Source organism: Alligator mississippiensis, chromosome 5 (assembly GCF_030867095.1).
Source record: "Alligator mississippiensis isolate rAllMis1 chromosome 5, rAllMis1, whole genome shotgun sequence".
Classification (NCBI taxonomy): domain Eukaryota; kingdom Metazoa; phylum Chordata; order Crocodylia; family Alligatoridae; genus Alligator; species Alligator mississippiensis.
The window spans coordinates 23,792,131-23,808,080 of NC_081828.1; the positions used below are offsets into that span (position 1 = coordinate 23,792,131).

Below are 15,950 nucleotides of genomic sequence, written 5' to 3' on the forward strand. Positions count from 1 at the left end.
TAAAGATAGATTATAAAGGTCGAGTTCTATATAGCCTTTAATTTTACTTGCATTTAATGATTTAATCAGTTCAGTTGTGTTCTGTTTGTATGTGAGATCTGTCATTTTAACCGTGCAATCAAATAGAAGATTTCGTTTTTCAATAACTGTTCAAATAAACCTTAGAGCTTGGAAAATGTATACATGTAATTAATGATAATGGGAAATAAAACAATTTTATTCTGTACAACTTTCATATGAGCTGTATCTCCAAAACATTCATAAGGTAAATACAAATAAAAGCAAAGGAAGAATATTAGGAGGCACTAAAAGGGGATAAAAGACAGATTTTTCAAAGATTTAAGAACAGATGGTGAAATGGCAAGGTGGAAGCACACAGGGAAGCAGTACCAGATGGCATTAACTGCAGAGGAAAAGCCTTTTGGGTCAACAGCAGGGAGACAGTGGGGAGGCTGGTGTAGATGAGTGGAGAAAGAGCAGAAAAACAAGGTCCATGAACTAGATTAAATATCTTTCACCATCACTGATGTGAGAAATTGTCTTGTCATCTTAACAAGGCAACTGAGAAAAATATGATCAGCAGATTAAGCTAAGGAAATTTATACAAATATAAAACACATTGATATATCAATTTAAAACTTTGAAGAGATGCTATGATACAGCTCACTTGTTAAACGACAGAATAAACCCTTTGTATTGGGCTTCACAACAGTTTCTGTTACTTAAATATGTGGCATGGGTAACTTATGTTAGCTAAAATCTACAACTGCCAAAAATTTAAAAAAAAGAAGAAAAAAACCCCATTGCTATGAACTGCTGGCCCAAAAGGGTTATCCAAAATACAGAAAGCATTAATATAAGGCATCCCAAAGAAAAAATATGCTTGAACAAGTTTAATAACTACACTCTGACCAGAGGGGACAGAGACATCAATTTTAGTCCAGTGAAAAAAAGGAAGTTACTTACCAAGAACTGGTGTTCTTTGAGCTGTATTCTCACTTGTGGGTATGTTTGACCCTAAGCCTTTGACCAGACACTTCTTGCCTTAGCAGTACCTGTACTGAATGCACTTCGACCACCCATCCTCTCAACTGAAAAAAACCCATATTATATTAGACTTCAAGGGAGAGTGCAGGATGTAGATGTATACATGGAGAAAAGTGCAGCTGCCAATAGCTGGTGTAGCTCTAAGAGCAAAATCTGGGTTCAGGCAATGGAGTAGACCTCTAGCAGCCAGAGGTTGGTCCACAACTCTTTCAAGAAACAGAATTTCTCCTCTGTAGTTCCTCTGCAGCTGAAAAGTTCCATTTCTTCTTCTGCCAGTTTTTCAGCTGCCCCCTGATTATCTTTGGGTAAATCAAAATCATGTTGGTAGAATGACTTTTCACAACAGCCATAGATCGGAGAGGCTATGTCTCCTGCATCCACAGGCAGTCTGCAAGGCAGTCTTAGCAACCAGCTGGCTCTCTGTAATCGAAGGGGATGATTTTGAGCTTGGTCACATGGTCACAATGAAATTACAACTGGTGAACAGTGTCTGATATTGCCAATTGTTGAGGACTCACTGCACCACAAGCTTCACTGAGCCCTTACTGGGTAGTGAAGATTTTGGCCAGGAGACAGGGACAGCATCATACTGCCCAGTGCTCAACAATCCCCCTTTGGGATTCCAAGTGTTATATCCATTCAGAGTTTGAAGATCCAGTGTTGGACAATATAAGCCTATTGTGGGTATTTGAAAAACAGAATCCTCCCAGACATGAGAAGATGAAGCAGCCCTCTCACTTGACACCTTGATTGGAGATCTCCCTCAGGATCAGGATGCTAGGTATAGTGAGGGTCTCCAGGGCAAGTCAGCACTGGAGGCATCAATGCCAGGTGATACTTTAAGAACCTGAATCCAAATGGCAACAGAGTGACTTATCAAAGAGAAACATCCTTAACTGTCCTTTCTGGTTCCTGGCTTGAACAAACAGTAGACAACACACTTATCAGAGATGCAAGATTTACCCTGGCAGTATAGGGACCTGCAATATGTCTCACATAAGAGGAAATGGCGTTTGAAGAACTTCTCGGGAAGGTAAAGGGAAGGGCCTGATCCTAAATGTGGCTGAGAGACCAGCATGGCAGTGTTGCAGAGCACAGAGAAGAACTTTCAGGGACAAAGCAGGTAGGGCAAAAATAAAAAAAACTAGGTACCCTCAACCCCTTAAGGGGAAAGGGGTAGAAGGGATTAAATAGAAAGGTAGAGAAGATAAAGAACAGTTGAGAGGATTCAAAGGACTAGTCATCAACAAAGAACAGCAATATGTTTGGTCCTAAGCAGGTAGTTGAGAGAAACTAACAGTATGCTGCCTTTGACCTCTCAGCGTGGGAGTGGGGTAGAGTGTACTCTGTGGGTACTGCTAAGTCTCTGGTCAAAGGCTCAGAAGCTAAGCATATCCACAAGTGAGAATGTGTATCTGGATAATTACTAGGAGGAGAGCTAGCACACACAGGACACAATTATTTACGTGAAGGTGTGACCCAACACTAGCCAATTAATTAGTTGACTGTAAGGGGTTTAATCATTCAGTTCTATTACCTCTTGTCCTCAGTTCATCTTCTTCCACCTCGATATCCAAGTCATCAAATACAGCAACTAGAGGAATCTTCAGTGTTGGATTACCAGGTATTTTAAAATCCTCATTGGAAGAGAGGGGAAAACATAAGCATGATTATTCTAAATTATAATTACTCTAAATGTTAGCATATTTCTACTAATGTGACTATGAATTAAACAGCACTGAATATATGCAGCCAGAATGGAGTTTACTTTACTTAAAGCAAAAGTTTAAGGCAAGTTCTCAGGATAAGAACATAATACTGAACCATTTTCTGTAGACTGTAAGGTATTAAGAAAAAGAGTCAACCAAAATGCAAGGCCAAATGTTGCAAAATGTCATGACACTGCATTAGGAATAGTACGTCTGCATTGTAGTTTATTGTACAATTATAAACACTGCTTTTACAGAGGATTACATGAAAATCTATATATACATTTTTGCTTCTACCACCAGATGGCCCACTGCATTTAATCAAAAGAAACACAGAAGGTGAGCCAAGCAAGTACTTAATCGCATTGTGTCTTCTTTCTGTAAGAATGTGAACAGGAAACCTTAGCATTTGAATGCAAAAAGAGGGAACAAAAATTTCACCAGTTATGTTAATTTCTCCTTACATGATGCATCTTCCTTGGAGAGTAGAAACAAAAACTGGAGATATTTAAACAGTAGTAATACTAGAGTGTTTTCGTAGCTGCATATTTCCTGGACTACTGTAATAATAAGGGTTCTTTGGTGGTATCTTACTGGATCAGCTATATAGTTGGGAGAGAAGCTGGACAGGCTTTGAGGCACAAAATGTTCTTCTTCAGAGCACTTTGTGCCAGACAGCTTGTCTAACATTTCTCCCAACTATACAGTTGGTCTAATAAAAGCTATTACCAAAAAAACCCTTGCTTTTTACTTAACATGCAGGCATTTAAAGAGAGAAAAGGCCAATCCTTGTTTTTTTCTACAATAAAGCAACAGTCAGCTTCATTTCTACAGGAAAATTCTGCCACAGTTTCTCAAAGAAAATGTTTCATGTCTAAAGATTATATATAAATAATTTAGCGTGCCAGTGCTACTGTGCATAATACTGTTTGTAGAACCCTATCTTGGGAAGGGCTGAGAGCTCTTAATGCTTACTAATTTCAACAGAAAATACAGGTGCTTCAATATGTTACAAAAGTAGAAATATAATCTATGTGAAAGCAACACTCCTGCTCTTAGGAACTAAGTACCTACTTTAGATAAAGAAGTGCAGTTTATTTTAATACTATAACTTAAAAAGAAAACCTTGAAATTACTTGCTCTGCTTCTGTTGTCTTTATTTGTAACAATTTAGCTAGTATTTTTTTCTGCATTTACAGATTTCTAGCGTAATTTTCATTGTTTCCTAAATCCTAGCCACACAAAAACATGAACAAAAGCTTAACCAAACTAACTGCTCCACAAGTAAATTTAGCCGTCTGTTGACTTAATTAAATCAAAATACCAGCCTATAAAATAACAGTGACTCCCACCACTGTCTGAACTTCTGTGTCAATAGGGCCAGCGCTCAGGAGATTAATACTTGTTCACCAGAGCGCCCCAAGGGATGACGAGGTTGAACGGTTATAAACTACGGCAAGACTGTTTCAGGCTGGACATAAGGAAGAATTTCTTTACTGTCCAAGCCCTCAAGGTCTGGAATAGCCTGCCATTGGAGGTGGTTCAAGCACCTACATTGAACACCTTAAAGAATAAAATTGGATGCTCATCTTGCTGGGATCCTATGACCCCAGCTGACTTCCAGCCCTTTGGGCGGGGGGCTGGACTCGATGATCTTCCAAGGTCCCTTCCAGCCCTAATGTCTATGAAATCTATGCTGCTGCTTGCCCTGCTGGTCATCTAGCCCACATGGCCAAAAAGGTTTGACACCCCTGACAGAACTGAACCATAACATAACTTTTATGAAAACATAGTGTCATTATTAAGTGCTTGTGTGCATTTTAAAAAAAGGAACCAGACTATTTCTTGCTGTCCCCTGGGAAAGCACCTATGATGGCCAAAGAGAATGAGATTAATAAATGCAACTGAAGCTGCATTGTTCACCAAGAAACAGTTTTTCCAGGAAAAAACAATTATGAACCTCAATTGTCATTTATAAAGAGATTTAAAAAAATTACGGTTGATCTAATCCTCTGTATCTCCTCATATTAGAAGATAAATTAACAGGGACAGTTTGCCTGGGCTGTTTAAAAAAAAAAAAATCACTACACTTTTACATTTGAATTTGTACCTTAAACTGCTGCAAAATGATCTATGAAGACAACAAAACATGAGACTCTTCTACATAGTAGCTAGTAATAGATGGCTTCCTTAAGATCTGTAACTAAGACAGTTGCATTCATCCTGGATGACAGGAAATAAAGTTAAACTATTTCAATTTGAAAACCTCAAATGTAAATCTGCATTGTTTCTTCACCTCCAATATATGATAGATTTAAAAAAAGAGGATTAAATATACTTGGTACCAGTCTTCTTGGGAGGCTATATTATACAAAGATTTAGAGCAGATAGCTTAGTCTTCAGAGACAGCTTTATAAAATATCCTGAAAAAAAGTACATTATTCTCCAACACTGTCAAAAATCAAGTTAGGCTTTAATTACAAAGCTAAAAAAGGTCTGTATGTATTTGACTAGTTTATAAGATTACCTGTACACTATTTTCTTGTGCTTGGTGAGATAACCTTGCATTTGGTAATGGAGAACGAGTTCGTAATTTTCTATCCAGAAATACTTCTTTGCTACATGCATAACACCAGACACGGAGGGTAGTAAGGTTGACTGTTAGGCAGTGCTGTGTGTCCTACAACAGAAAAAAAAAGTGATTAGGAACATGGAAAAATGCATCTGGATAATACAAGCATAAACAAAACTATTAAAATAAGGATAATGATATTCATATTGAAAATAGCAGTAATTTAGCTGTCTCTGAAATCCTAGACTCCTTTTTTAAAGTAAAGTGGTACAAACCAGCAACAGAAACTAATCACATCACAATCACTGTCAAAGCTGACACACATCTGACTAATGGTATAATCAGAAAAGAGGGCAAAATGTCGATGGTGTCCATAGTAAAAGTATTTCTACTTGTTAATCAAGTATCTAAGAGGGATGGATGAGAGCCACATGGTGATCTCTACATGTAAGAATGAATGAACATCGATTTGACATCAGTTGCAGAAAGACAAAAGCCTGTGGCAGAACACTTCAGCTACCTTGGACACTCCATTTCTGACTTCAGGATTGCTGTTCTCAGGCAAAAAAAATGGTTTAAAAAACAGCTTGAATGGGAAATTGTAGAACAAGAAATCATCCACAAACTGGATTGTGTTAAGTATGGTTTAAACACGGACTATGGATTTTTATCTCATTGCCTGGATTAGCTTTTGTGACCTCGTTGTTCCCAAGTGTTTAAAGCCTGTTTGCTTGTGTATCCTAGCACAGCTCCACTCCCCTACCTCTCTCTTTTACCTGCTCCCCTTATCTTTTGCATTTTACTTCCGTCTCCTTCTTAGTCTGCTTTCTGCATGTCCTTTTCACAGCATCTGATAAAGTGAACTTGGGTTCACATGAAAGCTTGGGCTCTCTATATAAATCTTAATTAGTCTATAAAGGTGCATATCTACCCTGCCTTCTGACTGATTTCCAACTACCACAGCTAACTACCTGCTTCTAAGCTTCCAGCTCTCTTCTCTCTCTCTATAGGGCTAGCTGCTTCTCTCTTTCTAGCTACTACTGCATGCTCAGCTTCTGCCTTTCTTCTTTCCATTTTCCAATGTAGCAAGCCTGTTCCTCTGCCTTAATCTCATGGTTAAACAATTCCTCCTAGTCTGATCTCCAGGTCTTCTTATTTAGAAGGTCTCTGCAAACCTTGAAATGTCTGTGCAGTCTTTTTTCCCCTCCTCAAACCCCTGCCTGAATCTGACCATGTTCTGCAACTGAATCTCTATTCTTCCAGGATTCTATCAGGTGACTTTCCACGCATACAAATGTTCAGTTGGGTAACTGCTCAAGCACAAGAAACATGCCAAAGCTTCTGCATCAAAGTATTTGTACTGAGGCTGCAATTCTTCAGCGATTTCTATTTCCTACTGTTGCCTCAATTGCTACCATCTTCTCTTCCTATTACCTACTGTTAAAGAAACAAACTCCCCGTTTAAAATTCTGCCTGATGGCTCATTCAGCCTTTTTACTTAGATCAGCTCTGCTTCCTCATTCCTCCTTTAGGCTCAGGCTAGGGACAGGCATTCAAAAAGCCTGACCAGTGAGGGACCCAGCAGGGCGTTGATAACACCCCATCAAGCAACCCATCAAGAAAGCAAAAGCCTCTTCCATTAGTTCAAGCTCTTCTTAAACAACTTTGTCGGAGGAAGGAACCGAGGGACATTACCAGCTGACCTATTGATGAGCTCCAAAAAGCCCTAAGCAGACACTGTCCTGTCTGCCTTACAGACACCTCTCCGCATTAGCTATCATACCACATGCTGGCTACAGTCCGTGCTGTGGGAGAAGGGAGGGGGGGAAATCTTTGCTTGAGCAGGGAATGGTGGGGGAGCTCGGGCAAGGTGGAAGCCAGGCAGACACTGCTGTACTTGTAGTCTCCACCGCAGCTTCAGCAAGGGAACAGAGGTGGGGCCAGTCATGCTCTGGAGCAGAGAACCCAGCCCAGGGCTGCCAAGCATCTGGGATGCTGGAGGATTCTGGTTTAACTTCAACCAGGAAGGAGACTGGGACAGACATTGCATAAACCGGTTTGACCCAAATCAGTTAAGTCTGATACTACATTCAACTAGGTTTATCTCAAGCTCTGGTGTCAGCCATTTTCAAACTGGTTTATGTGCGCTGAATGTCTGTTCTGTTACAGGTTCAAACCAGTTTCTGATCACTTAAACCGGTTTGTGTGTAATGTCTGTCCCTAGCCCCAGTGGTTAACTGGGCCTCAGATGTGATCAGAGGCAAAGACACTCTCGTACAACATCAGTTGCAAGACTCCTGTAGTACTCATACACAGCCTCCACACTCCACAAGCTACAAACTGCAACCCAACAAGTAAATTACTTCACTCTAAAGGAATGGCAAGTGCTCCGTTTTCACCAAGAACAAGCCCCATGTACCTCTTGTTTAGTGTCTTCTGGTAGCTTAGACATTTGTCTTATGAATTCCTTGACTAGATAACTGGCACCAGAATATTTGACTTAATATTTCCTTAAATGCTAAATGTCTATCTTCCAATTGTCCGACAATGTATTAAACTTCTGTACACATTCTTTGGGTAGTGTCACTAAATTTGGATTCATAGTAATTTCTTATCAAATGGCTACTTCTATCACCTTTATTTTACAAACATTCAAAAACATAATTTCCTCCTGTGAAAAGTGAGGTAGCAACTCCACTTAAAAAAAAAAACAAAAACAAGTTGCAACTACAGGGTTATTTGACATAAAATGTGCTTAGTTTACTTACTGCAGTGACAGCAGCATTTAAGACTCCAGAACATGGGTCTACAGAAGCATATTGCTAGCCACAAAAATTCCAGAAGAGCTGCTTATCTGCAACTGCTCCACGTTGTTCACACTAAACATGTTCAGTGTAAAATAGTTTAGTGCATCCACCCATAGACAGAGCAGCCTTTGTCATAATTATGCATTACTGTGCTGTGCTTTTCCCACAACTAAAAGTACAGCCACTTAAGACAAATTCTTGGCTTGTTAAAAGACATGTTAAACAGCTTGTCTCACATACATTGCATAAGAGGGATACACATTTATAAATATACCAAGTAATTGCCCATTAAGAATGATGGGGAGGGGGCAGGGAAGCTTGCTAACCCTAACCACCACCGCCACAGCCTCCCTCTTGCCAGCACCTTGCACTGTTGCCACCTCCAGGGAGTAGGGCTGGGGGGGGCAGCCTGCTGTACCCCATCCATCCCTGTTGTCATGGCAGTGCTCCACCGCTACTGCCTCCTGTCTGTAATGCTCTTGGAGCACTCTGATTGGTTGTTTCAGTAACCGGTCAGAGTACTCCACCTGTGTTACGGACAGACAGACAGATGAACTAAGCCCTTTATTATATTAGAACTAGACTAAATATGCTTAACTATAATTGCAAATAAATAAGTCTACATTTTTTCTAGGCATGCAGATATTGTCTAGGATAGTTTCCAAAGTTCTATCAAGAGCAGGCAAGAAATACACTAGAGGTGTAATCAGCAGCCAGTTTCTCTGCATAGAATACGTTTTTCTCTAAAGGCTCAAAGACCTGCACAGCTTTTCAGACAGTCCTTTCTCATCACCTAACCAGAACCAGATGTTTTAAACACTGCAGATTCCAATCAGGACAGAAAAACTTCAATAAGCTAGTCCATAAGAGCATCCAGTTGTTGCAGACAATTAAACACAAGAATTACACATATGCTGAAGCAATGCATTTAGAAAATAAAAACAAACAAAAAGACATTCCTGTTGAAAAAGTTATGTCTGAGAAGGATGAAAATAAAATCTTTCAAACTTATAAACACATCAGACCAGACTATTAGGAGTTGAGGAAATACAAACAGCACAGTACACCACAATTATACAAAAAGAACCTCCAAACTATGAAAGGTCAATTTTTCACCTTCTTTCAGTCAGCAGCCTCTCTCATTACTGATTTTGACAAAAAAATTGGTTACTTTATCCAGATTCTCTACTGAAGCTGTCAAGCAGAAGAAAAAGGTTTTGGAAGCTCAAGCTTTTGGCATCCAGGAAAACAAAGAACTCCTTTTTCTTGCTACAGCCCGACAATAACTAGGTCCAACAGTAACAAACAAGAATTTCTGTTAAAAATTGTCAAAAGAGAAAATATGCTGAAATCTAAGGCAGCATAATTAGAGTTCACTGTTAACACCAAAATAAGCTGTATGGGCAGTTAATATTACAGAGAAGAACTACATAGCAAAATTAAATAGATAATACTGCATAAACATAAAGGCCTCTCAATGAGCGAGACCCGATTCCCAAGGGCAAAAAAAAGCACTGACAAATAGCAAAGCTTCTGATTGGGAAAAACTACTCCCGAGGTACTGAATGTACTGACAAGATGCAAAAATAAATAAATAATTAAATAAAATAAAAATCACTGTAACTATATTACTCTCACTAACCAGTTAGAGTAAAAGTCACTATTTTAACATAATGGGACAGTACTACATGGAGGCTTTTGCTTACAAAAGCTAAAGTGAAAACATATGTACATACCTGAGAATGGATGGTACTGTGATCTACATGGGATTCACCACAGCCAACATATGAACATCTATTCTGTTGAACAAAATTTGAGAAGTTAATAACTGAGAAGAATTAGAGTACATTGCATTACAGTATGTTAGATGTCAAATGCAAACCCAAAGAACAACTGTGTTAAGGCTTCCAAGTCCATTTTTAATTCGCAACACTTATGATTGAAGGGTCCTGAAAAGAGCAAGAATCATGCAAGTTAAGTACTTTAATGAGTACAGCCCATCAGATCAAATTAAGATTGCTGCAAGATTTAACTCTTGATTCTGGAGTTAGGATTAGACATAATGCTTCTGATGCAGAGTTCTTCAGCCATTTTAACTTTTTTTTTTTAAATAAAGAAAATCAAATGTACAAGCTAGTGTTAAAACCAGGAAACATGTCAGCTATTAATTTTCCTAATTCAAAGTCTGACACCCTGAAGAGCAACAATTTTGAGATATTATAGAAGTGTGCATTTATATGTACATCATATCAAATGACCATAACACATTATTTTAAAATCAATAGGATCTATCACCTTTAAAGGTTAACATCCGTGAACATTTCAGCTTTAAATTATGTGCTGTGATTGAACTACAAAATGCAAAGCTCTCAGTTCAAGTGCTCTGATTTAAAATGCATTTGCTAAACTAGCTGTGGAATCTTGCAGCTGCCAATAATATGCTAACCACAAGCCATAGATATTAATCTCTCATTTCCATGAGCACTAAATGCAGGCATTTAACAAAGCATTCTATGAAATGTATATATGCCATTATGCACACAGATTTACACATACACATATTGTGCTTGTGTAAAGTATTGGTACTTAAAGTAATTAAATAGCAACTGTATGTTTATATTAACTGTTTTCCAACACTTTAATTTCAGCCATTTATAAAAAATAACCATAGGTAGTGGTTAAGCAATAAGTCACAACAAGGTGTCTATCATGCTGGGATCTCACCACGAGCTGAGTTGCTTTGCTAGGCACAAGGGCGACGGCAAGGTGCCAAATCATCCAAGAAGAGGAGATATCACAACATGACACCTCTTTTGTAGTATCTTACTGTGATTTTTAAATTGCCCTATGGAAATATTGGTAGGAAATTATATTAAAATTTTTAATACATATCCATGCTTTCCAGATTAAATGACAACATAAATTGTAAATTGAAAAATAAAAATCTGGGGGGTTTTTTTGGTTTGTTCTGTTTGTTTTTTAAACAAGCAAATACCTTTTTTAGGCTTTGTCATTTTTCTGTCATTCCAATTTTCCCCACATCTTTCCACTTTGACTTCTTCCTTTTAAAAGGTTTTTTTTTTGAGGTAACTTGTTACGTTTAAAAAAAAAAAAAAGCTTAATTTAAAGCTAATAATCCTTAAATCAGAATACTCTCTAGTGACAGGAATAGCAAAAAAAATCGTCTCTGTTCCCTGCAACTGATTCACTTGGAACAACGGGGGGTGAAAGGACATTTTTAAAATAAAAGCAAAGTGGCTGTTCTGTCACATTTCAGTTCGAGTGCTCATAAGCAGTGCATCTAAACCCACAGAAAAGAAGTTAATCTCTGCTGAGATAGGTATTCCAGGTTTGTAGACCTATGAGAGGCATCACTGATTCAACTGCTCTTCTCTCACAGCACAGAAAGACAGTTCTATCAAAAGCAACATTGTCTCCTTCCAACTTAAAAAAATAGAACATCACTTTGTCTATAGCTAGGAGAATAAAGCAGCACTAAATTTTAGTCCTAGAGAAAAGATTATTACATTCATAGATTCATAGATGTTAGGGTCGGAAGGGACCTCAATAGATCATCGAGTCCGACCCCCTGCATAAGCAGGAAAGAGTGCTGGGTCTACATGACCCCAGCTAGATGCTCATCTAAACTCCTCTTGAAGACCCCCAGGGTAGGGGAGAGCACCACCTCCCTTGGGAGTCCGTTCCAGACCTTGGCCACTCGAACTGTGAAGAAGTTCTTCCTAATGTCCAGTCTAAATCTGCTCTCTGCTAGCTTGTGGCCATTGTTTCTTGTAACCCCCGGGGGCGCCTTGGTGAATAAAACCTCACCAATTCCCTTCTGTGCCCCCGTGATGAACTTAAAGGCAGCCACAAGGTCGCCTCTCAACCTTCTCTTGCAGAGGCTGAAAAGGTCCAGGTTCTCTAGTCTCTCCTCGTAGGGCTTGGTCTGCAGGCCCTTGACCATACGAGTTGCCCTTCTCTGGACCCTCTCCAGGTTATCCGCATCCTTCTTGAAGTGTGGCGCCCAGAATTGCACGTAGTACTCCAGCTGCGGTCTGACCAGCGCCCGATAGAGGGGAAGTATCACCTCCTTGGACCTATTCATCATGCATCTGCTGATGCACGATAAAGTGCCATTGGGTTTTCTGATGGCTTCGTCACACTGCCGGCTCATGTTTATCTTGGAGTCCACTAGGACTCCAAGATCCCTTTCCACCTCTGTGCTACCCAGCAGGTCATTCCCTAGGACGTAGGTGTGCTGGACATTTTTCCTCCCTAGGTGCAGCACTTTGCATTTCTCCTTGTTGAACTGCATTCTGTTGTTTTCTGCCCACTTGTCCAACCTGTCCAGGTCTGCCTGCAGCTGTTCCCTGCCCTCTGGCGTGTCCACATCTTCCCATAGCTTTGTGTCATCTGCAAACTTGGACAGAGTACATTTCACTCCCTCGTCCAAGTCACTGATGAAGACATTAAAGAGTATCGGTCCAAGGACCGAGCCCTGCGGGACCCCACTGCCCACACCCTTCCAGGTCGAGACCGACCCATCCACCACGACTCTCTGGGTGCGGCCCTCCAGCCAATTCGCCACCCACCGGACTGTGTAGTCATCCACGTCACAGCCTCTTAACTTGTTCACCAGTATGGGGTGGGATACCGTATCGAAGGCCTTCCTGAAGTCTAAGTATACGACATCCACCCCTCCTCCTGTGTCCAGGCGTTTCGTAACCTGGTCATAGAAAGAGACTAGATTGGTCAGGCACGATCTGCCCGCCACAAACCCGTGCTGGTTTCCCCTCAGCATAATTTGCCCTGCTGGGCTCTCACAAATGTGAGCCTTGATAATTTTTTCAAAGACTTTACCAAGGATGGAGGTGAGACTGATTTTTTTCTACATTACTTTAAGAGAAAACAGGGCAGAGGTTGCATGTGGAATAAATGAGGTCAAACCTGAACAATGTTTTTTAAAAAGTCTGAGTAAAAGTTTAACCTACTTGTTTTGTTTGGTGATAATTATGAAGTAATTCCGTGCACTGACAGGTCATGTTTCCCATTAGCGCACACTTTATTGGTATTATATAAGAGCTCAAGATAGGTAATTTGTTTGGCCAAGTTTATTGCCCAGAAAAACACAGGCTTTGTGAATACTACTTCACATACTACTCACAGACAACAGCTAATAGCTATCAGTAGCCTTTCCAAAGCTGAATTTTATGCACATTAAGATTCTGAGCTACCAGATGTATGTTTGAATCTTATTACAAAGCAAATCATTTTAAAGCTAAAAGCTTGTTTAACAAGCTTTGGTCTAAAGTATTTTTTTAAAACCCATTCTAAATATTTACACAAGAAGTATTGCAAACTTTCAGCTATAGCTTCATCAGATGACAACCTTGCGTCTCACTATATGGTAGATCACCTTACCTCTAAGCATGCCCAAAGATTTGGTCCTCTGACTTTACAGTCTTGACAAGTGCCCTGTTGATAAAATATGAACAAAGAATTATTTCACTAGTAAGGCTGCACAGTCCAAGAAAATAAGACTCTAAGGCAAAATAAAAAATCATTAGTACTACAAAATAATTTTAAATAAATCAGTGGCACATTATTTTGAATCAAGCCTACCATTTTTAGATTAATCTTTATAAAACAAAAATAATGTGGATGCCAATTCAGTTTTCATTTCACTTTGATTACTAAAATGTATCAAAACTCTCCTAATCTTGTAACCATTCTACAGTAGGACAGACACTGAAAGAAATGTTTTATACGTAGAATAAAAATGTGATATTCCATTTACCATTAAAACATAATTTAAAATATAACATTTAAATATATCTAACATCTGACCTTAGGTTTTCAAGGCGACACCAAAACAAAACCTGTTAACACTTTAAACTAAAAGATCACATAAGGGCCTGGCTTCCCCTTAGAATAGGACCAAGCAACTAATATATCATAACATTAGTGTAATAGTATCTGTAGAGCTTACTGTGTTGCTACTCATTTCTGTAATGTTGAACTTCTGAGTGGCAAACCAGGTAGACAACTGTTGCACTTTTATGTAAATGAAATTCACTTTTAATTAAAGCACCATACGCAAAAAAAAATAAAATGGATTTTTTGCCAAATCGTAGCTATCAAGATTATAAATTACTAAATGCTAGGGCTGCCTTGTTTAATAACAATATATAAAAGCAATAATATATAAAGGTAGATGGGGCAAACGGTCTCAAAACAGTGGCCTTTGGATCACAAAGGCCATCAGAGTCTAGTAAGAGCTGGCTAGTTATGGGGTGATCCTTCCTTCCCCTTTATCCTCTTCTAGAAGCATAAGTAGCCACTTAAACATATGTGAATTTTCATTACATTACTTTGTCAAGTAAGCAGTTACTGTAGTTTATGGATATTATTAAATTGCAAATAGAAGGTATAATTTGTCTGTTCAATTATGGGTAGGAGGAATCAGCTCCTGAAACTCCCTATTAAATTAACAATCCCTGAGAAGGATGCTTTCTAAATGCAGGATATGAAGGTATTTTTAAGGTTTAATAAGGCCCATTCTTCCTTCTCACTTTTACTTTAACTACAACTCAGATTTCATACACTGCAATTTACAGTAACTTGTGTAGCAAACCTTCAACATAAATATTTTGTCCACTGTAACACTTCCCAGTTGAATGTGTTGCACATATAGTAATTTGTCAATCCATCACTGACAAGCCACATACCTAAAACACCCAAGTAATCTCAACTAAGTATGGAAGCAAACAAAGAACTTGAAACTCACATGAGATTTTTGTATCAATTCTTCTTTTGTTATTTCACCAACTGATTCCAAGTGTGGGCAATCGCTGCCGAGTGCTGACATTTTAAAAGCAGTAGGTCCCCAACTCCTGCAGCTTTCAAGAGCAGGCAATATCTACATAACAGGAATAAAAAAGTATAACCTTTGGGAATATCTTATTGTAGACCTCTAATATCACTGTGCATCACAGCTGTATACATATAATCTTGTAGCATAATTTTTTTTATTTAAACTTATTTTTACACACTTTATTTAAGCTTATTTTTAAACTTTATTTATTTAAAGAACGTATTTGAACTTCTTGTTTAAATATTTTCACTGACTGACTTTCACATGCATACCAGCTTCTGGCTTCTTTATTATTAAGAGCACAGACCAACTGCAGACACTTCCTCAGCCTAATGAAAGGTGCTTGTATCCAAAAGCTTGCAAAGAACAATTTTTCCAACTATTTTAGTTGGTCTAATAAAAGATACTAGATTTACCCAAAGAACCTTTTCTGCCTAGTTTAAACAAAAGCATTTAGGAAATGCACATGCTTAATTTAAAAAATGAATGCAAATAACTGGACTTTTTTTTTTTTAAAGCAACAGAATCCAGTAAACAAAATTAAAGTACAGGTGGCCCTCTTAAACTGCAAGCCTGAAGCTTACTGAGGCAAAGAGCAATGACACCAGTTCTGTGCTAAGAACAAGAACAAAACTGGTTCCACAGAATGCAGGAACATACAACTCCCTTGCAGAGAGGAAAAAAAGTTGACATGGGAAACTTTATCCTGGTCTAATTTATTTACAATGACACCCACTCTTGAATAGGCATATTAAATATCAAAAGCAAGCTAAAGCTTATCTTTTGTATGTAGTACACACCACTTTTAACTTCAACAAAATTTTCCTTTGCTCCCAACTCCTCTAACACAGAATGCATTTAAATATACTAATTTTTTGTTAGCTGTACATGGGAATTCTCTATAACCCGATCAGATATGACACTACTAGTTGGGGGAAGCA

The 15,950-nt window shown here is 38.7% G+C and overlaps 1 protein-coding gene across 9 annotated transcripts in view; it reads right to left on the reverse strand.

Moving 5' to 3' along the window:
- Positions 1-15,950, reverse strand: part of USP33 (ubiquitin specific peptidase 33) — a 71,725-nt gene that overhangs the window by 48,630 nt on the left and 7,145 nt on the right. For 8 of the 9 annotated variants that reach the window (XM_019489091.2, XM_059727967.1, XM_059727969.1 and 5 more), the window contains 5 exons: positions 14,923-15,054; positions 13,557-13,610; positions 9,872-9,934; positions 5,284-5,436; positions 2,585-2,684 (listed from right to left, as the gene is read on the reverse strand). In XM_019489091.2, the coding sequence (XP_019344636.2) occupies positions 2,585-2,684; positions 5,284-5,436; positions 9,872-9,934; positions 13,557-13,610; positions 14,923-15,003 (451 nt within the window). In that variant the 5' untranslated portion in view covers positions 15,004-15,054. Of the gene's footprint in view, positions 1-966; positions 1,053-2,584; positions 2,685-5,283; positions 5,437-9,871; positions 9,935-13,556; positions 13,611-14,922; positions 15,055-15,950 lie in introns of those variants that run through there. The other variant, XM_019489095.2, reaches the window with a different exon arrangement.